Source organism: Malaclemys terrapin, chromosome 8 (assembly GCF_027887155.1).
Source record: "Malaclemys terrapin pileata isolate rMalTer1 chromosome 8, rMalTer1.hap1, whole genome shotgun sequence".
Taxonomy (NCBI): domain Eukaryota; kingdom Metazoa; phylum Chordata; order Testudines; family Emydidae; genus Malaclemys; species Malaclemys terrapin.
The window spans coordinates 39,667,916-39,689,273 of NC_071512.1; the positions used below are offsets into that span (position 1 = coordinate 39,667,916).

General features: G+C 56.9%; 1 protein-coding gene across 3 annotated transcripts in view; it reads left to right on the forward strand.

Moving 5' to 3' along the window:
• Nucleotides 1–21,358, forward strand: part of PCDH1 (protocadherin 1) — a 152,151-nt gene that overhangs the window by 7,674 nt on the left and 123,119 nt on the right. For all 3 annotated transcript variants that reach the window (XR_008445853.1, XR_008445854.1, XM_054036511.1), the window contains exons 2-3: nucleotides 1,592–2,406; nucleotides 4,648–6,840. Coding sequence is in view for 1 of the 3 variants with exons in the window: in XM_054036511.1 (XP_053892486.1) it covers nucleotides 1,592–2,406; nucleotides 4,648–6,840 (3,008 nt within the window). In the remaining 2 variants the exon portion in view is untranslated. The remainder of the gene's footprint in view (nucleotides 1–1,591; nucleotides 2,407–4,647; nucleotides 6,841–21,358) is intronic.

The window sequence follows — 21,358 nt, forward strand, 5'->3', positions numbered from 1 at the left end:
TCAGACAGTATGTGTGTGTTGGGTGGAGGTTACTGTGTGTGTTGGCGGGGGTCAGACTATATGTGTGTGTGTGTGTGTGTTATAGAGAGTTTACTGTGTGTATGTGTGTGTTGGAGGTGGTCAGGCTGTGTGTGTTGAGGGAGGTTACTGTGTGTGCATATCTTGGAGGGCCTGGGGCAATGAGGAGGGGAGGGAATCTCACCTTGCCTGTCTGCCCCCAACCTGGTGTATGCCCATAGCTCGTACCAATGCAAGCAGGAGTGGAGCTGCAGCCTGCCCTGTGTGGCCAGGGAGCCCAGCTCGGGGCCAGCACAGCAGTGCTGTGGGTGTTCCACTCCATGTGAGGGTAGGAGACACTTTATGGGGTGGCCCCAGTGCCCTAAGAGTCTCTTCTCCTGTACTGCAGTCCCCTAGAGCCAGGAGTCAAGACTGGGTCTCTGTGCTCAGTGCAGTATGTGTGTGTGTGTGTGGGTGAAGTGTGTGTCACTGCAGTGTGGAGGGTGGGCGTGCGCTTGTAGAGTGTGTCAGTGCAGCACCCGGGGGGGGATGGGAGGGTGCACTTGTAGCATGTGTCGCTGCAACGCCAGGGTGTGTGTGTGGGTGCACGCTTGTAGTGCGTGTTGCTGCAGCGGCGGGGTGGTGGTACTCGCTCACAGCGTGTCTCTGTAGCACCAGGGTGGGGGTGGGAAGTTCATAGCATGAGTCACTGTAGCACAGGGGTGCGTGTGCACTCATAGCATGTGTCACTGCAGCACTGGGCGGGAGGGTTTGCACACTTGTAGTGTGTCACTGCAGCACTGGGGGGGTGCAGGGTTTCTGGTCTGCGCCGTGAGGCTGTCTCTCTGGCTAGAGCACACTATGCAGTGTGTCGCTGCAGTGCCAGGGTGGGGGGTGCACGCTTGTAGTGTGTGTCGCTGCAATGCCAGGGTGGGGGTGGGGCACTCGCTCACAGTGTCACTGCAGCACCGAGATGGGGTGGGGATGCTCATAGCATGAGTCACTGTAGCATGGGGGGGGGGAGGGAGGAGAGGGGTGCACTTGTAGCATGTGTCACTGTAGCACTGAGGGGGGTGGGTGGGTTGTATGCTTGTGGTGTGTCGCTGTAGCGCCGGGGTGGAGGCGCTCGCTCACAGCGTGTCACTGTATCACTGAGGGGGGGCACAGGGTCTCTCTCTGGCTAGAGCACGCTATGCAGTGCAGGCGGAAGCCCTTTGCAGCAGGCCCTGCGTGCGTCTGCCTGGGTGCAGTGTCCATTTGCGTTGTGACTAGCTGGTGGGCAGGGACAGGCGTGGGGCTGGGTTTCCATGCCTGTGTTCTTACACAGGCAGGGGTTGTAGGAGCCTTTCCCCTGGGCATTGATGTTGGGCTGCAGAGGGCTGCTGGAAATGAGCTTCTGTGACCAGCTGAGCAGGGAGGTGAGTGTGTGGAGCAGGGAACTGCTCAGCTGCTTCCTGGCTGGCAGCAGGGCTGGGCTTCTCATTCCTAGCCAGGTTGGACATGGAGTGGCAGTGAATGGGGCATATGGGGAGCGAGGAGGCCCGAGGGATGGAGCATTCTGTCCCTAATCTGTGGTGTCTCTGCTTCCTTGCAGCCCCTGTCCAGTGCAGGATGACGTGGCTGGCAGCCTGCCTGGGCCTGTGGCTCTTCCTGCAGCTCCCCACCTTGGGCGCTGGGACACGCGTGGTCTACAAAGTGCAGGAGGAACAGCCGCCCAACACACTCATTGGGAGCTTGGCTGCCGACTACGGCTTTCCTGACGTGGGGCACCTCTATAAACTGGAAGTGGGGGCTCCCTACCTGCGTGTGGATGGCAAGACAGGGGACATTTACACCACGGAGACCTCCATCGACCGGGAGAGCCTGCGGGAGTGCCAGAGCCAGTTCCCAGGGGAACTCTGCTTCCTGGAGTTCGAGGTGTCCATCACGGACCTGATGATGAACAGCAGCCCGCGCCTGCTGGAAGGGCAGATTGAGGTTCTGGACATCAATGACAACACGCCCAACTTCGCCTCGCCCGTCATCACACTGGCCATTCCCGAGAACACCAACATTGGGGCACTCTTCCCAATCCCCCCAGCCATGGACCGTGACGCAGGCGCCAACGGGGTTGCCTCCTATGAGCTCCTGGCTGGGCCCGAGGCGCAGGAGCTCTTCGGCCTGCAGGTGGCTGAGGATCAGGATGAGAAGCAGCCGCAGCTGATTGTCATGGGGAACTTGGACCGGGAGCAGTGGGACTCCTATGACCTGACCATCAAAGTGCAGGATGGAGGCAGCCCACCACGGGCGAGCAGCGCCCTGCTGCGTATCACCATCCTGGACATGAATGACAACACCCCCAAGTTCGAGAAGGCCCTGTATGAGGCGGAGCTCTCAGAGAACAGCCCCGTGGGGCACTCCGTCCTCCAGGTGAGCACACAGCAGGGCACCAAGCATCGTGCACAAGCTGCACTGCCCGGGCCAGCTTCCCACTTTCTTCATCAGCTTTCAAAGGAGGCGGGTGGAGCAGCTGGAGCGCCTTTATATTACTTGTTACGATTATTATTTATTAAGTGCATTATGGGAGCACTGATTGGGCCCAGTCACAGACCAGGCCCACATTGCAGTAGACACTGTACATTATTAGGAGTATTACGGTAGCTCTCATGGGCCCCTGCCATGGCCCAGACCCCTGTGGCCCCAGGTGCTGTACAAACACAGAATAAAAAGATCAGTCTTTGTCCCAAAGGCCTCACAGTCTGTCTGTCTGGGAATGTGCTGAGGCACCACTGGGAACCTGGTTTCAGGCATGGCATGATCACAAGTGGCAGGGGTTTTGTAGGTGGGCAGCTTCCTAGTAAACCACTCCACAATGTGGTAAGATGGAAAAGAAGTGGTGGAAGGCCAGGGCTGGGCTAGCAGGGGCTGCAGATCAGGATTGAGGGGCACCAGCAGAGCTGTGCTTGGGAAGCCTGCTCACTGTCTAGCTGTGCTAAATGCTGGCTACAGACAGGAAACTAGTCTCCCTTTCAGCAGCATTAGATGCCTCTGAAACTAAAGCAGGCTCCTTTGGCTTGGCATCCCCTGGGAAGTGCCTGCTCCCCAGGGAGATGTGGGATGGTGCAGCCTCTCTTGTACATATACAAACAAAATGTGGCACTGCTGTCTCTGAAACCCTGGGGTAGCCAAAGGCCGCTTGCATACTACAGACTCCACAGAGAGAATTTTGAGTCCAAGCGTGGCATCCTAATGCCCATTTCGATTGGCTGGGAACCATGAGGGGTGGGTCTCTGTGGATTTGGTGGAAGGGGCACTGAGCCGATGGGAGCTGACATCTGTTTATCTGCAGCTGCCATCTTAATAAGCAGAGCACGGCCAGCACTCAGCTGCTCAGCTCGCTAATTTTGATGTGAATTTTAAGAATTCATTTTTCACTGTTCAGAGAGCGAAAGTTGGAGGCAGATAAGGCAGAAGCGACAGGAGAATGGGCTGCAGTTCTGTTGCTGCCATTGCTCAGCTTTTATCTTTCAGGAGGAAAATGACTCCTCAGCTCAGGGAGTGGAGGTAAAAGGTGGAATTTACATTTAACAACTTTTGTTCTCCATCCAAATCTGCTGAGCGAGATAACGGCAGAGCTGCAAATGGGGCAGAGAGGAGCCCACTTGGAGAGCTGATTAGGAAAGCAAATGTTAGACAAACCTCCGATTCTTTAGAAAGCAAATAATAAATGTGGAAACAGGCTTATGTGAATGCAGAACTCCTGTCAGGGAGGAGGGGGGTGGGGAGAGGGGATGGAGCCATGCAGAGTATGGGCAGCTCTCCTCTGTCCCTCAGCTCAGCCAACATCTCTCAGACCCAATCTGGAGCTGTTCCAGCCCTGGGACCCCCCTCCCCCACTTCTGCTGCTGCCTCTTAATCCCAGCCTCTCCCCTACATGCTATTTCTGTCCTGGGTTCCCCCCATTCCCCAGCTAGGCTGGTCCCCTCGGTCCTGACCCACAGCTCCCTGCCACCCCGCCCCCCATGCTATCCCAGCCCTGAGCTTCTCCCAAGCTCTGTCACTGCCCCACAGTACTGAACCTCAGCCTGCCCCCCATTGTTCCAGTCCTGGGCTCCCCCAACACCCAATTTGGCTGGTGCTCCTCAATCCCAACCTGCAGCCTCCTGCTGCCCCAGCCCTGGGAATCACTAGCTCTCTGCACTGAACTGCTGGCTGGCTTTGAGTCAGGACAGTCCAGGTGTAGGCACTGGGCTGCCTGTGCGGCTTCAGAGCAGCGCCCCAGAATGGGAAGCAGTGGGTTCTAACCCAGCCTTCCCGGGTGGTGTCTTTGGCTGCATGTAACTAGCTTCGTTGCAGTGTGGCGGTGAATCAGGATTCATCTTAGCAAAGGGGTGTGCGCAGTCAGGCTGGGATCCTCTCTGCTGCTGCAAGATCCCAGCAGGGTGCAGCTGGCTCACCTGGACGGGCTGCGTTCTAGTTCCTGGCCATTCTTTCCTGTTGCTGGGTGTCAGACCTGCTGGCTGGCTGGTTCCCATGGAGAATTCCTTGCATGCCAGAGTGGGACAGAAGGGAGTGGGGCTGAGGCAGCCTAACCGGTTAGGCCAGTTTCACTGGAGCAACATGGACAGGGTTGCTCCTGTTCAACTTGTTCTCCTCTTCCTCCTCCCACAGGTGAAAGCCAACGACTCGGATCAGGGTGCCAATGCCGAGATTGACTACTCATTCCACCAGCCTACAGACATGGTGCGTCGCCTGCTGCGCCTGGACAGGACCACGGGCCTCATCACTGTGCAGGGGCCCATTGACCGGGAGGACGTCAATATCCTCAAGTTCTCTGTCCTGGCCAAGGACAAGGGGGCCAATCCCAAGAGTGCCCGCACCCAGGTGGTGGTGACCATCAAGGACATGAATGACAACGCCCCCTCCATTGAAATCCGGGGTATTGGCCTCGTCACCCATCAGGACGGCATGGCCAACATCTCCGAGGACGTGCCCGTGGAGACGGCCGTGGCTCTGGTACAGGTGTCTGACCGGGATGAGGGTGAGAACGCTGTGGTCACCTGTGTGGTTGCTGGCGATGTCCCGTTCCAGCTGAGACAGGCCAGCGAGACAGGCAGTGACAGCAAGAAGAAGTACTTCTTGCAGACCACCACGCCGTTGGACTACGAGGCGGTGAAGGAGTACACCATCGAAATCGTGGCTGTGGATTCGGGGAACCCACCCCTCTCCAGTACCAACTCCCTCAAGGTGCAGGTGGTGGATGTGAACGACAACGCCCCAGTCTTCAGCCAAAGCCTCACTGAGGTGGCCTTCCCCGAGAACAATGCCCCTGATGACCTGGTGGTGGAGGTGAGCGCCAGTGATGCTGACAGTGGCTCCAATGCCAAGCTGGTTTACTCCCTGGTCATGGACCCCTCCTCCAAGGGCTTCTTCTCCATCGACCCTGACTCAGGCGAGATCCGAGTGAAGACGGTGCTGGACCGGGAGCAGAGGGAGCGCTATGAGTTCCTGGTGGTGGCAGCTGACAAGGGCAGCCCCAGTCTCAAGGGCACGGCATCTGTGGCCATCAATGTCATGGACAGGAATGACAACGACCCCAAGTTTATGCTGAGCAGCTACAACTTCTCAGTGATGGAGAACATGCCTCCCCTGAGCCCGGTGGGCATGGTGACAGTGATTGACGCTGACAAGGGCGACAACGCCCGAATCCAGCTGTCAGTGGAGCAGGACAATGGGGACTTTGTCATTCAGAATGGCACTGGCACCATACTCTCCAGCATCTCCTTTGACCGGGAGCAGCAGAGCACGTACACCTTTCGGCTCAAAGCTGTGGATGGAGGGGACCCTCCCAGATCCGCCTACGTGGGGGTGACCATCAACGTGCTGGACGAGAATGACAATGCCCCTTTCATCACCTCCCCTTCCAATGCCTCTTACAAGCACATCCTGCCCCACACCAGCCCCGGGCAGCAGGTCAGCAAGGTCAAGGCTGAGGACATTGACTCGGGAGTCAATGCAGAGCTGACCTACAGCATCACGGGGGGCAACCCCTTCGAGCTGTTCCAGATCTCACCGCAGAGCGGGGACATCACGCTGGAGAAGGAGATCCTGCGTAAGCACCACGGCCTGCACCGCCTGGTGGTGCGTGTCAACGACAGGGGCAAGCCCTCGCGCCATGGCACCGCGCTGGTGCACTTCTACGTCAATGAGACCCTGGCCAACCGCACGCTGCTGGAGACCCTGCTGGGACACAGCCTGGACACGCCGCTGGACATCGACATTGCTGGCGACCCCGAGTACGAGCGCAGCAAGCAGCGCAGCAACATCCTCTTCGGCGTCATTGCTGGCATCGTGGCTGTCACCCTGGTTATTGTGCTGGTGGTGCTGGTGCGCTACTGCCGGCAGAGGGAGGCCAAGAGCGGCTACCAGGCGGGCAAGAAGGAGACCAAGGACCTGTACGCCCCCAATCAGGGCAACAAGAGCAGCAAGAGTAAGAGCAAAGTGAAGAAGAGCAAGTCCCCCAAGCCGCCCAAACCGGCCGATGACGAGGAGGAGACTGGGCTGCAGAAGTCCCTCAAGTTCAACCTCATGAATGACTCCGTCAGTGACAGCCCCCGCATCCACCTGCCTCTCAACTACCCACCTGGGAGCCCGGATCTGGGACGCCACTACCGCTCCAACTCCCCACTGCCCTCCATCCAGTTGCAGCCCCAGTCGCCCTCTGCCTCTAAGAAGCACCAGGTGGTGCAGGACCTGCCTGCCACTAACACCTTTGTGGGCACTGGGGACAACAACTCGACAGGCTCCGAGCAGTACTCTGACTACAGCTACCGCACCAACCCCCAGAAATACACCAACAAGCAGGTAGGAGAGCTCGTCCTGAGTCCGCCGGACGCACCCCCTCTGCATCGGGGCGCCATCTGGACGGAGGTGTGGGAGTGAGCATGGACCCACCCCTGGCCGCACGGGAATGGCCTGGGGGGCTGGCAGAGGACTAATGGAGCAGCTAGCCATGGCTCTTTCCTGGGGCAGGAAAAGGCAGGGGCTGAAGGCACCGTGACCTGCGGGCAGCCTCCTGTGGCTGATGGGGGTGGTAGCCACTGGGCTGCATTGCTGGGGGTTCCCCTGATGGGAAGGAGCCCTGCATGTGCTGGGCGAGGGGTCTGGACGGACTGGATCCACAGCCCCTGTGCCCCAGTAGCAGCTGAGCACTGGGCTAGAGACCAGGCCTGCCAGCACCAGCAGATGGCAGTGCCCACCCCTCCCATCCAGTGAGTCACGCTTGCTGCATCTGTTCTGGGCTGCCTGGAGCCTGCACCTTGCTGGTCCCAAAAGGAGCTGGCTTCCAGCCCTGCCCTGGGTCGGGGGTGCTGTGCCCAGTCCCAGCCCATTATTGCTAGCAGCAGCCTCTGAAGTGCCAGCTCGGGGCTCCCTGGGAAGGGGGCTGAGCCTGTTACTGCCCTGGGGCAAAGCAATTCTGTAAAAGAAGCTTTTGCTCCTGGTGCGGCTGCCTGGGGTGAGGAGCCCGGCCTGTGTCCCAGCACCAGCTCTTGCTGCCTGAGGTGCTTGGCCCTTTGCTCCAGCCTGAGCATCAGGCTTGTCGCTGGAGCTGCAGGAGCTATGCTGCAGCCTCTGCCAAGCCCACTGCAGAGGAGATCAGAGCACATATTGTTACCAGAAGTGAAGGGGCTGGGCTGCACCAGGGCTGTCTGTGTGTGTCGGGGCTGGGGAGCCAGGGTTCGCTGAGTTGGGGTCTCTGCTGGGGAGCAGGAGGTGGCTGTGCTGAGTGTCAGGGCTGGGGAGTGAGGGCTGGGGAGGGTCTCTGCTGGGAAGCAGGAGGTGGCTGTGCCGAGGGGAGCTGGGACTGGGGGCGTGTCTCTGCTTGGGAGCAGGAGGTGGCTGTGCCAGTTGGGGCTGGGGAGCGAGGGCTGGGGAGGGTCTCTGCTGGGGAGCAGGAGGTGGCTATGCCGAGTGTCAGGCAGAGCTGGGGAGCGAGGGCTGGGGGTGTGTCTCTGCTGGGGAGCAGGAGGTGTCTGTGCTGAGGTTCGGAGCGGGATCACTGCTGAGAGTTGGGGCTGAGCGTGTCTTGCTGCATGACGGGACAGAGCAAAGGTCCTGGCTGCATCTTGAGGGACTTGGGTGGGGGAGGGGAGAGCAAATCTGGGAGGGTTCGAGGCTTTGAGGACATCCTGCCTGACTGCCTCATCTTGCAGGGCTCCTGCTTTGTGGGCCCTGTTGGGATCTGCCCATGGGGCTGGGGCTTCCTGCAGCATTGGCATTATATCCTGTGTGTCCTGGGGCTAGGTTGGGCTCCCCTCCCCCTCATTGCATTGTATGTAGCCTATGTGTCCCATGGGACTGGGCTCCCCTCCCTGTCCATTGCATTGTAGCCTGTGTGTCCCATGGGGATGGGCTGCCCTCATTGAATTTGCCCTCAATAAAGTTTTATATTTTTGAATGCTGTGTTTTGTTTTCCATAAGGCCCAGAGGTGGGGGGAGGGGGAGTGAAGGGAAGGGGGCTCTGCCTCCACCCCACCCCATCCCTCCATAGTACAGCTGGGGGCAGTGGCACATTATCCACCACCCCAACTGCATCTCCTCTCCTGTCTCCCTGTGGGGACATAGCAGGTGAGCCTAGAAATGGTGTTGCAAGGCTCGGTCCTGTGCAGGCAGGGGGCAGCAATAATTTGGGCTGCCTCTCCCACACCATGGAGCCTAAGCTGCACCTGGGGAAAATTTCCGCCCCCTCCCCTGAACGCTCCACGCCCTGCTCCTCCCCCTCCCCTGCTTCCCGTGAATCAAATGTTCGCAGGAAGCCTGAGGCAGGCAGGCAGCAGGTAAGCTGGGGCTGGGGCTGGGGCTGGGGCGGTGGGGGGCACGAGGAGGCGCGGCCCAGTCCGGCCCCCCCAGCCGAGCGGCTCCCTCCGGCGGCCAGCCCCGGCCAAGAGGCTCTGGCCTCGGCGTCTCCAGCCCAGCTCGGGCCCTGGGGCGCCGGCCCCGGTTCCGGCCGAGCGCGCCGGCCCCAGCCGAGCGGCTCCAGCCCTAGCGACTCCAGCTCGGCTCGGCCCCCGGGGCCCCGGCTGAGCGGTGCCAGCCGACGGCCGAGCACCCCCAGCCCCGGTCCCAGTGGCTCCAGCCCGGCTCGGCTTGGGCCCCAGTTCCAGATGAGCAGCTCCGCCCCGGCCTCGGCCCCAGCCCTGGGCGAGCGGCGCCTCCCGGCAGCCGAGCACCCCCAGCCCCGGTCCTAGCAGCTCGGGCCCTGGTTCTGGTCGAACAGCTCCGGCCCGGCCCTGGCCCTGGCTGAGCGGCGCCGGCCGACGGCCGAGCATGGCTGGCCCCAGCGGCTCCAGCCCAGACCCAAGCCCTAGGACCCCTCCCTATTTTCCCGGACATGTCCGGCTTTTTGGAATTTCCTCCTGGACGGGGATTTGAGGACCAAAAAGCCGGACATGTCCGGAAAAATCTGGACGTATGGTAACCCTAGCTCCGTTCCATGGCACGCTGCTTGTGAATGATGGGGGCTGCTGCAGACATCCAGCCCCTCCCTGTGCTGGAATCAAGCCTTACCACTAGGGTTGCCAACTTGGCAATATTTAAAAACTGGACACTACAGCAGGAGTGGAACCTCCCCTGCCCTGCCTCTTCCCCCTGAGGCTCCACCCTACTCTGCCTCTTCCCCCCAAAGCCCCACTCCTGCCCATCTCTTCCTCTGAGGCCCTGCCCCATCCACTCCTCTCCCCCCAACCCCATTACTTGCTTCCCTCCCCTCCACTCCACCCTATGTGGGTTAGGGCTGGGAGCTGCAGTCACGTGACAAAGGTAGGAGGTGGCCCTGGCTGAGTAAAGGCTGGAGCGGGTGATGACCTGGCGCCTCCCTGCTTCCCCCGCTCACAGTAACTGGACTTTGGGTGTCTGGTCAGTAGATCTGACTGGACACTGTCAGGTCCCCTTTTCAACCAGATTTTCTGGTCGAAAACTGGGCACCTGGCCACGCTACTTGCCACAAGGGAGCTCCAGCGTGCCAGTGCGTGCCTGGAGCTGCTCCTTGCACCCCACTGGGTGCAGCGGGATCAGCGACGGTCAATGCTTGTGCCCAGCAGGGCAGTGTGGTGTGTGCATGCAGAGGGGCTGCCTGCGGGAGCAGTTACTGACCAGGTCTCCATACTGCAGTGAGGAGCAGTGGGGTCTGTGTGAGCAGGGAGAGGGAGCGAGGAGCCATGCTCCAGCAGGAGGAGAGGGAATAGTTATGGACGAGCAACTCCATTAGAGTTCGTAAGGCAACTGCCAAAGTGCTCGGGGCCTCTTCCCTTGCCCCCTCCCCACTGCACAGAGATATCCCTCTGCTTGGGCCTCAAACCCAGTCCCTGACCCCTGCCATTCTCTCCCTCGCCCCTTATCCCAGGGGTTTGTTCCTGCACTCTTGTGCCCACTGCAGGCAGGTGTCTATGGAGTTCTGGCATAAGAACAGCCATACTGGGTCAGACCAATAGCCCAGTATCCTGTCTCTGACAGTGGCCAGTGCCAGATGCTTCAGGGGGTATGTACAGAACAGGGCAGTTGGAGGGTGATCCACCTCATCTTCTCCCCCAGCTTCTGGCAGTCAGAGGTTTAGAGTCACTCAGCGCATGGGGTTGTGCCCCTGATCAGCTTGGCTAATAGCCATTGATAGGCCTATCTTCCATGAACTTATCTAATTCTTTGTGAACCCAGCTGTACTTTTGACCTTCACAGTATCCCCTGGCAATGAGTTCCACAGGTTGACTGTGTGTTGTGTGAAAAAGTATTTCCCTATTTATTAAACCTGCTGCCTATTAATTTCATTGGGCGACCCCTGGTTTTTATATTGTGGGAAAGGGTAACTAACACTTTTCTAATAATTTTTTCTGTACCATTCATGATTTTATAGACCTCTGTCATATACCCCCTTGTCTTCTCTTTTTTCAGATGAACAGCCAAAATCTCTCCTCATAGTGAAGCCGTTCCACACCCTTGATAATTTTGGTGGCCTTTCTCTAAACCTTTCCCAGTTCCACTATAACCTTTTTGAGATAGGGTGATCAGAACTGCACGCAGTGCTCAAGGTGTGGGTGCAGCATGGATTTATATAGTGGCTTTATCTTATTTTCTGTCTTATTTTCTATCGCTGTCCTAATGGTTCCTAACATTCTGTTATCCTTTTTGACCACGGCTGTGCTGATGTTTTCAGAGAACTATCCACAATGACTCCGAGATCTGTTTCTTGGGTGGTGACAGCTAATTTAGACCCTATCATTGTATATGTATAGTCGGAATCATTTTTTTCAATGTGCATTACTTTGCATATCAACATTGAATTTCATCTGCCATTTTGTTGCCCACTGACCCAGTTTTGTGAGATCTCTTTGGAACTCTTTGCAGTCAGCTTTAGAATTAACTATGTTGAATAATTTTGTATCATCTGCAAACTTTGTGATTTCCATTTTCCAGATCATTAATATGTTGAACAGCACTGGTCCCAGTGCAGACCCTTGGGGGATCCTGTTGTTTACCTCTCTCCATTCTGAGAACTGATAATTTATTCCTGCCCTTTGTCTCCTTTTTTTGAACCTGTTACTGATCCATGAGAGAACCTTCCCCTCCCATGACAGCTTACTTTGATTAAGAGCCTTTGGGGTGGGACCTTTCAAAGGCTTTCTGAAAGTCCAAGTACACTATATCCACTGACTAACCCTGGTCCACATGCTTGTTGCCACCTCAAAAATTCCAATAGATCCATGAGGCACAATTTTCCTTTACAAAAGTTTTGTTGACTCTTCCCCAACTAATCATGTTTATCTATGTGTCTGATAATTCTGTTCTTTACTATAGTATCAGCCAATTTGTCTGTCCTGAAGTTAGGCTCACTGCCCTGTAATTGCCAGGATCGCCTCTGGAGCCCTTTTTAAAAATTGGCATTGCATTAGCTACCTTCCAGTCATCTGGTCCAGAGGCTTGTTTCAGTGATAGGTTACATATACCACAGTTAGTACTTCTGCAATTTCATATTTGAGTTCCTTCAGAACTCTCAGGCGATACCATCTGGACCTGGTGATTTATCACTGTTTAGTTTATCAATCTGTTCAATTTGTACTGCCACATCAATGTGGGGCAGTACTTTAGATTTGTTACCCACAACAGAGCTAGCCTTTTGGGTATCCTTTTTGAAGACTGATGCAAAGAATTAATTTAGCTTCTCTGCAATGGCCTTGTCTTCCTTGAGTGCTCCTTCAGCACCTTGATCGTCCAGTGTCCCCACTGATTATTTGACAGGCTTCCTGCTTCTGATATAGTTAAAAAAATTCTTACTGTTAGTTTTTGCATCTTCTTGTGAATGCTTTCTTGGCCTGCCTTATACTTTTACACTAACCTGTCAGAGTTTGTGTGTTTTCTTTTTATCCTCACTAGGATTTGGCTTCCAAATGTCAAAGGGTGCCTTTTTGCCTCTAATGGCCTCCATTACTCTGCTCTTTAGCCATGGTGGTATTCTTCTGGGCTTCTTGTTGCTTTTTCTGATAAGGCTATACATTTAGTGTGAGCCTGGGTGTTTTTAAATAGTCCTTGTGCTGGTTGCCCCTTGTGACTGTTCCTTTTAATTTCTGTCTAACAAGCGACCTCGTTCTTTTACCCCTTTTTAAAGGTACATGTTACCAGGGTGGGATTTTTTGTGTGTGGCGGGGGTGGGTATTATTCCCCTCCAAGGGTGTTAAATTGAATTACATTGTGGGCACTATTGCTGAGCGGGTCAGCTATATTCACCTCTTGGACCAGATCCTGTGCAGCACTTAGGACTAAATCAAGAATTGCCTCTCCTGTTGTGGGTTCTAGTAGCTGGTCCAAGAACCAAACACTTATGGTATGTAGAAATTTTCTCTCTGCATCACTCTCTGATATGAGGATAGTGCCCGGTCAGTATGAGGGTAGTGGAAATCCCCCCTTATTATTGCGCTTTCTGGACTCGCTAATCTGGGTGAGAGTTCCCCCTAGGTCTCCCCCAGCCGCTGCAGGATTGGCTCCCCATCTTTCGTGCTGGCTTTGAGAGCAGTGAAATAGTGATGTGCTGACACTTAGCTCAGGAACCAGAGGGTGAGAATGTGTCACCCCCTTGAGAAGGGCTAGGGCAGTTACCCCCTCTTGCAGCCATGGCCTCAGGCTCTCTGCAACCTCAGGCAGTCTTGGTGTTGCTCATGCTGGTGTATGTGTGTGGGAGGGGTTGGGTTCCATGAAGGCTACACACTGGAGAATAAGACACTAATGATCTGGAGGATAGTGTGGACTGCACTCTCAGCAAGTTTGCAGATGACACTAAACTAGGAGGCGTGGTAGATACACTAGAGGGTAGGGATCGGATACAGAGGGACCTAGACAAATTAGAGGATTGGGCCGAAAAAAACCTGATGAGGTTCAACAAGGACAAGTGCAGAGTCCTGCACTTAGGACGGAAGAATCCCATGCACTGCTACAGACTAGGGACCGAATGGCTAGGTAGCAGTTCTGCAGAAAAGGACCTAGGGGTCACAGTGGACGAGAAGCTGGATATGAGTCAACAGTGTGCTCTTGTTGCCAAGAAGGCTAATGGCATTTTGGGCTGTATAAGTAGGGGCATTGCCAGCAGATCGAGGAACGTGATCGTTCCCCTTTATTCGACATTGGTGAGGCCTCATCTGGAATACTGTGTCCAGTTTTGGGCCCCACACTACAAGAAGGATATGGAAAAATTGGAAAGAGTCCAGCGGAGGGCAACAAAAATGATTAGGGGTCTGGAGCACATGACTTATGAGGAGAGGCTGAGGGAACTGGGATTGTTTAGTCTCCAGAAGAGAAGAATGAGGGGGGGATTTGATAGCAGCCTTCAACTACCTGAAGGGGGGTTCCAAAGAGGATGGAGCTCGGCTGTTCTCAGTGGTGGCAGATGACAGAACAAGGAGCAATGGTCTCAAGTTGCAGTGGGGGAGGTCCAGGTTGGATATCAGGAAAAACTATTTCACTAGGAGGGTGGTGAAACACTGGAATGCGTTACCTAGGGAGGTGGTGGAGTCTCCTTCCTTGGAGGTTTTTAAGGCCCGGCTTGACAAAGCCCTGGCTGGGATGATTTAGCTGGGAATTGGTCCTGCTTTGAGCAGGGGGTTGGACTAGATGACCTCTTGAGGTCCCTTCCAACTCTGATATTCTATGATTCTATGACAGCGTCAGACAAGTGCCAGGTCACTGCCTGTGCAGCCCAGCCCAATGGCAGCTCGGGTGATGTCAGGCCTTGGCTCACAACGTTCCAATTTTGTTCTGTTTAAACGACTGTCATGATGTTTTGCCTTATGCTATTCAAGGCTTGAAAATGTCACCATGAACTTTAAAGGCAGGGAGTGGTCTATGTAGGAGGAGGGGAGTGGGCTGTGGGGGAAAGCAGTGGGCTCTGGGGGCGGGGAGTGGGCTGCAGGTGGGCAGTGGGCTCTGTGGGGTGGGGAGTGGCGGGGAGAGGGCTGCAGAGGGCAGGGAGTGGGCTTGGGCGGGGGGAAGAGGGCTGCGGGGGGCGGGGAATGGGCTGTGCGGGAGCAAATAGAAAAAGAGAGGGGAAACAAACTCCAGGAGGAGCATTCTGGTGAGGACCACCCCAACCTCCTGCCAACCCTTAAGGGTGGTGGTGGTGGTGGGCAGGGAAGTCCCTGGCCTCTGCCCAGTAGCCTGTGGCTGGCAAGGACCTGCTTCCCTTCCTTGGCTTCTGGAAGGAGCATTCTGTTCTTCCTCACCACCAGTCTCTTCCTGCAGTGGTGGAGGGAGCAGGGCCAGCTCTACCATTTTTGTCACCCCAAGCAAATAAATAAATAAATAAAAATACAACGCTCAGATTGCCACCCGAACTGCCGAAGCAAAAAAATAAAAAAATAAAAAAGCCACTCGGACTACCCTCCAAACTGCCGAAGCAAAAAAATAAAATAAAAAAAACCTGCTTAGACTACCGCCTGGACCACCAAAGCAAAAAAAAAAAAAAAAAAGCCGCCCACACTGTGCCGCCCCAAGAATGGACGGAATGTAGCTCCTTAGCATGTGCTGCACCAGGCACATGCTTCCTCCGCTGGTGCCTGGAGCCGGCCCACCCATCTCCCCACTCGGAGGCCCACCCATCTCCCCACTCCTTAGCTGCTTGTCTCTGCTATTCTGCACCTTGCCCAGCCTCCATGTTTCAGGCCCCTTTCCCCAGGGGTAACCCCAAGGCCTGCCCCGATGCTCAGATCCACCTGATTCTGAGACCCTGCAGCCCCAGGGATCTGCAACCATCTTATTAGTTCCCAGTTGTCTGACTGAGCTCTAAAAAGAACAGGAGTACTTGTGGCACCTTAGAGACTAACAAATTTATTATTTGTTAGTCTCTAAGGTGCCACAAGTACTCCTGTTCTTTTTACGGATACAGACTAACACGGCTGCTACTCTGAAACCTGACTGAGCTCTGAGTCCCAGCAGAGCTCAAGAAGCTGGAGCAGTGTTGGCTGCACTCACGCACGCAGCAGCCATTGTAATCTTACCAGCTAGACATTGAACGCATCTCTTAGAAAGCAAGCTTAAATTCTGCATACGTTGCAGGCACTGGCATCGGAAGGTGCCTGGCAAAGCTGCCTGCTGGCCAGCGGTGCAGGACCAAGGGGTTTTTGTAAGGCCAGTCATAGACTATAAAATAGTGGCAAAATGGTCCAGAAACCTGGGGCAATGGGGCAGCACTGGGGATGTACGCCGAGCTGATCTGGCTTTACCCTCCCCCAGAATGCCAGTGTGTGGGTGAGTAGCACACGCCGTATGTCAGACCAGGGCTGCTTGGCTGTGACACTAGCATGGTGTGACTCCAGCTGATGGAGCGTGACACTGGGCTGGGAACTGAACAGTGGGCAGGGTGGCTGTAGGGAGCAGTGCTAGGATGCAGCTGAGTATGTTTTGCCCTTAATGATCTGCCGGGGCGAGAAACAGAACCCAGGTGAAATTCTGTTAGGATACTAAACTGGGGAGAGCTGAGAGCATCAGGGAGCAGAGGGTGCGAGGGGAGCCCAGAGCATGGGAAACTGCAGGGCCAGGAGACAGCACGGCAGGATTTGAGTGGGTAGGGCTGAGGTAGGGGAGTGAGAGACCCGGCTGTAGCTTGGCTGACTCCTGAGTGGGGGCAGCTGGAAACCATCCTGAGAGCTGGCAGGGCAGTGAGGGAGCAGGGAGGTGGCGATGGGAATGGGGTGCAGTTCTGAGGGGAAGATGGTGGTTGTTTACCTGGAGACACAGCAAGATGTGTTTGGCCCCCGAGTGGGAGGTCAGGGAGTCCCTTTGCAGGGGACTGCACCCCAAACACAAGCCCCACAGGTACTGACGAGCCCAGGCCTGAGAACAGACTGGGGTTTCCCAACACTGGAGTTGGGAATTCCTTCTCTGAGCAGCATCCAGGTCCCTGAGGACTCACTTGCCCTGGGTGCCCACCCGCAGCCCCTGGGATATAGGCCCTTGGGGACACAGGCTGGGGGAAGTTGGCTCTCACCTGGTTGCATAGACAGCAGAAGCCAGCCATGCGCACCTCGTTATCCAGAAATGAACAGATGCTGGGTACTATGAGCAGCCTGTATCCCAAGGGTGAGGTAACATGGGTGCCGTGTGCTGCCTGTACCCTGGGGGAGGTGAAATGGGCGCCGTGTGCTGCCAGTACCCTGGAGGAGGTGACGTGGGTGCTGGGTGCTGCCTGTACCATAAGGATGGTGAAATGGGGATTGTGTGCCACCCGCACCCAGGGTGAAGTGACATGGGTGCCGTGTGCCGCCTGTACCCTGGGGGAGGTGTCATGGGTGCAATGTGCTGCTTGTACCCGGAGTGAGGTGACATGGAGGCCGTGTGCATCTTCTACCTCAGGGGGGAGGTGACACAGGGGGCGTGTTCTGCCTGTACTCTCGGGGGAGATTACATCAGGGCTGTGACCAGCCTGTACTCATGGTGGAAGGTGACGTAGGGCTGTGAGCAGTCTGTATCCAGGCATAGGGGGTACGTATGTGGTTGGGAGGTTGTGATGAAGTGGGAATTGTCTGTAATATTTTTATGAAGCCAATGCGTGCCTCAGTTTCCCCCATATGTAGTAGTGGTACCCAGTGGTGGGAGGATAGGACTGTTTGCTCTCAGGGCAGGCTAAGACAATGGGTATGAAATGTGGCCCATCTGTCTGAGTCATTGGAAAAGGACGGGCCGCGGGCAACCCCATATCAGTGGAGAATCTGAGAAGACAACGGCAAAGCTAGTCACCAGCTCATGGACACCTAGCAACCAATGACCCAGGGGGAGATGGATTTCCCAGCTCTCAGCAGGGGAGCTGACCACAGACTCCAGCTTGAGAACAAAGGGCTGGAAAGGGGCATGGGGGGGGGGGGATCAGAGGTGGCTGCAGGAAGGAATCGGGGCTCTCACCTGGGAACTGACCAAGGAGATCAGTTGGAGAGAGACAGAGCTTGAGCAAGGGGGTTCACCACAGCACGACTGGGCTCTGAGCTGGCCAGGATGGACTATGCTTTACCCTTCCTATGCTGTGCCCAGATGACTAATAAACCCGACTGTGTTGACAGTGCTGGGTGAGTGTCCCTGCCACTGCAGGGCGAGGTGCATTGATACCTGCAGAGTGGACAAGTCTCCATCGGGGTGTGTCTCAGTTGGACTTGCTAAGCAGAGCTCACGGAGTGCAGCAGGGCGGCTGCAGGCCCAGAGGTCCAGTCTAAGGAGGTGGTGAAGCTGCATGGCTGATCCTGGGGGAAGAGTGAGACCCCCCAGGGGTCTGGCACACTGAGGGATTTCTCCTAGACACTGTTCCACAGCTGGGGCGGTGCACCGATCCTGTGGATCTGTGACAGAGGTGACATGGGAGGTCATGTTCAGCTGGTACCTCAGCATTGTGGTGACACTGGGGTTGTGTATAGCCTGTTGTCACAGAGTCAAAGGATGGGTGCTATGCCCCCCACTGTGGAACAGTCTCTAGGAGGAACCCCTCAGTATGCCAGACCCCCAAAGGCTCTCTTTTCCCAGGATAGGCCATGCAGCCTACCCCCTGCAAGACTGAACCTCTAGGGCTTCACATCAAGAGCTCTGCTCAGCGAGTCCAACCGAGACAGACGCCTGGAGAGACCTGACTCTCTGCAGGGTCAATGCCCCTCGCCCAGCATTGCAGTGACACTCCCACAGTGCTGTCAATCAGCCAGCTGGACCCAGCACAGAGCGGCCTTAGGGTAGCACAGAGAGGAAGGTTAAAGCCTTGTCCAGTGGTTCCCAAGATTTTTTCTGCCAAGGACCCCTTTGTTATCTGCCTAATTGTCCCAGGCCCCTTTCTTGTCTGGTACTAACAGAACGTCCCCGCAGCGTGGGATGGCCCCCGCCAGCATGACCGCTCATGCACAGAGGGAGAGTCATGGAGTGCAGAGGATGCTCTTTCGTTCTGAAACCGGCTCAATGCAGCAAAGGTGCAGGAACGCTGTTTCAGCCCGGGCTCAAGGACGGACCCATAGTCCATGGCAGACCCCACTTTGGGAACCACTTTCACAGTCCACTCTGGTCAGGCCAGAGCAATTCACCAGCCAAGCTGGAGTGAGTTCTATTTTCAGGCTCTGTGTCTCCCTGCCACCCTTCCTTAGTCAGTTCCCAGCTGTGAGAGCCTCAAATTTCCTCCAGAGCCCACCCTGATGGCTCTTAGCCTGCCCTCAGAGCAAATGTAATCCCTCTCCCCCCACTGGATAGCCATGTGAAATACAGGAGGAAACTGAGGCGCACATAGGATTAATAACAAAAATCCCAACTTTGTCACACCTATACCTTAGGGGGAGGTGGAGTGGGCACCTGTGCAGCCTATACCCCATGCAGGAGGCTCCATGAGGACCGTGCCCAGCCTGTACCCTGGGCGGGAGGCACTGCAGGGGCCATGCTCAGCCCATACCCCAGGCGGGAAGCACTGCGAGGGCCGTGTCCAGCCTGTACCCCGGGTGGGAGGTGCAGTGGGGGCCGTGCCTGGCCCGTACCCTGGGCAGGAGGCTCTGCGGGGGCCGTGCCTGGCCTGTACTCCGGGCAAGAGGTGCTGCGGGGGCCGTGCCTAGCCTGTACCCCGGGTGGGAGGCAGCGTGGGGGCCATGCCCGGCCCATACCCTGGGCGGGAGCTGCCATGGGGCCTGTGCCTGGCCCATACCCCAGGCAGGAGGCTCTGCGGGGGCCGTGCCCAGCTCCAACCCTGGGCAGAAGGCTCCGTGGGGGCCGTGCCCAGCTCCAACCCTGGGCAGAAGGCTCCGTGGGGGCCATGCCCGGCCCCAACTCTGGGCAGAAGGCTCCACGGGAGCTATACCCAGCCCATACCATGGGCAGGAAGCGCCGCGGCGGCCGTGCCTGGCCTGTACCATGGGCAGGAGGCAGTGTGGAGGTCTTGCCCGGCCTATACTGTGGAGAGTAGGGGTGATGCTGAGTCCATATGTAATTCTCTGGGAATGGGGCCCATCAGGATTTGTGAGATCCTTACGGAGTGGGACAGGTTACCCTGGTGTCTGTGCTGCCTGGGGACTGGCTTTGCCCCAGAGAGTCTAGGCATGCTACAGGCAGTTCCAGCTGCCCAGAGCACATTGTCCCAGGCTGGCTGGAGCCTTCCACTTCCTCTTGGCTGTTACTCCCCTTCTGCTCTGGAGCTGGGTGCTGGGGCTGTCACCCTCCCGCTGCCCCTGGCAGGGTCGCCCAGAGGATTCAGGGAGCCTGGGGCAAAGCAGGGAGCAGACATACTCTCTGGGCGGCGCTCCGAGTCTGTGGTGGCGGTGGAGGCGGGTCCTTCAGTCGCTCCGCGTCTTTGGCAGCACTGAAGGACCTGCCGCCGAAATGCCGCCAAAGACCCGGAGCGACTGAAGGGCCCCCTGCCACCGAAATGCCGCCGAAGACCCGGACCGCCGCTGGGTAAGTAAAAAGGCGCCTCTAGCCATGAAAGGGATTCTCGGCCAAGGCTCGGCCCCTGCGGGGCCCGGGGCCTGGGGCAAATTTTCCCACTTGCCCCCCCAGGGGCTGTGAAGAGTGGGTTTCTGGCTTAGTGCTCTCTGAGTGCCTGCAGGTTAGAGCAAATGGCTGCAAAGCTGCCCATGGTAGTCACATCCCCAGGGTCTGGAGCAACTGTGCCAAGGGGCAACATCCTGGGAGGCAGCTGCTGCATGGCTGGGGACCTTTCACAGGGCCTAGGATGAGCAGAGCAGAGCTGGACCCATCTGCGATGCAGCTTCCCAATCAGTAGGATGGGGCAGGGCAGGGCCCCGGGCAAAGAGCCGGCAGGGCACAGATGTCACTCGGGCTCTGGCTTAACATGGCCTAAAGGTTGCTACTGGGCACAGCCCATGGAAGGAGCCTGTGGGTGTGTTCAGATCTGTGTGCATCGACCCCTATGCTACCACCATGCCTTGCCCCTGGCTGCACCTGCAGCTAGCACCACACACTGCTGGGAGCAAGAGCTGCCTGGGAGTGCCCTGCCATAAGGCCTCCCTCATGCCTTGTGTAGGGGAGTTTCTGCCCTGTGCCCCCGGCAGGGTCCCCATTTGCCTGTTGCTGTGCCCCTGCATTGGCCTGGGAGCTGCGTGGGGATTTTTTTAACTACCGAACCCCTGGCTGTTTGCACGGCCAGCTGGCAATCCAAGTGGCTCTGATTGATATTCCCAGCACTGCCTCTCCTGGGCTCCGCTGCAGAGCTGCTCCTTGCTATTCACAGTCCTTCTGGAACCAGGCCAGGAGCTGAGCCTGGCTAATCATTCACCCGATTACTGGGGCAAAACTGGATTCAGCCGCCCTCTGCTTGGGTATGTTCATGGGCCTTTCTGTCACTAGCCAGGCTTCTGTGGAAGGGTGGGTATCAGTGCCCAAGGTGCCATAGGGCAGGCGGGGATGGAGGGCAGAGTGTTGCGGGGCAGGAGGAGGTGGAAGACAGGGTACTGTGGAGAAGGCGGGGTTGGAGGGGAAGGTGCTGTGGGGCAGGAGGGGGTGGAGGGAAAATTGCTCTGGGGTGGGGCTGTGCTTAAGACGTGTGGCAGCTGTGTCCCTGTGGGCAGCTGTGTTGTGTCAGAGTGGGGCTGGCCAGTGCCTGGGTTCTCCCCATGAACAGTAGGCAGAACGTACCAAGAGACGTGTGCTGGTCTCGTGTCAGTTACAGCTGGGGCTGGTCTCTGGCAGTAGGGGTTACTTGCTCCTGTAGTGGGGGGGGGGGATGGAGTGAGAGGCACCCCAGCCCCCCGAGAACCATGGGGTGAGTGCCAGGTCTCCCTGGGTGGAAGGAGTATTTGGGGTGTGACTGCAACTCAGGTGAGGACCTTGGGGAGCCTGTTGCTGGGATTACACCCAGTGATGCTAGGGGATGAGTGTTTCC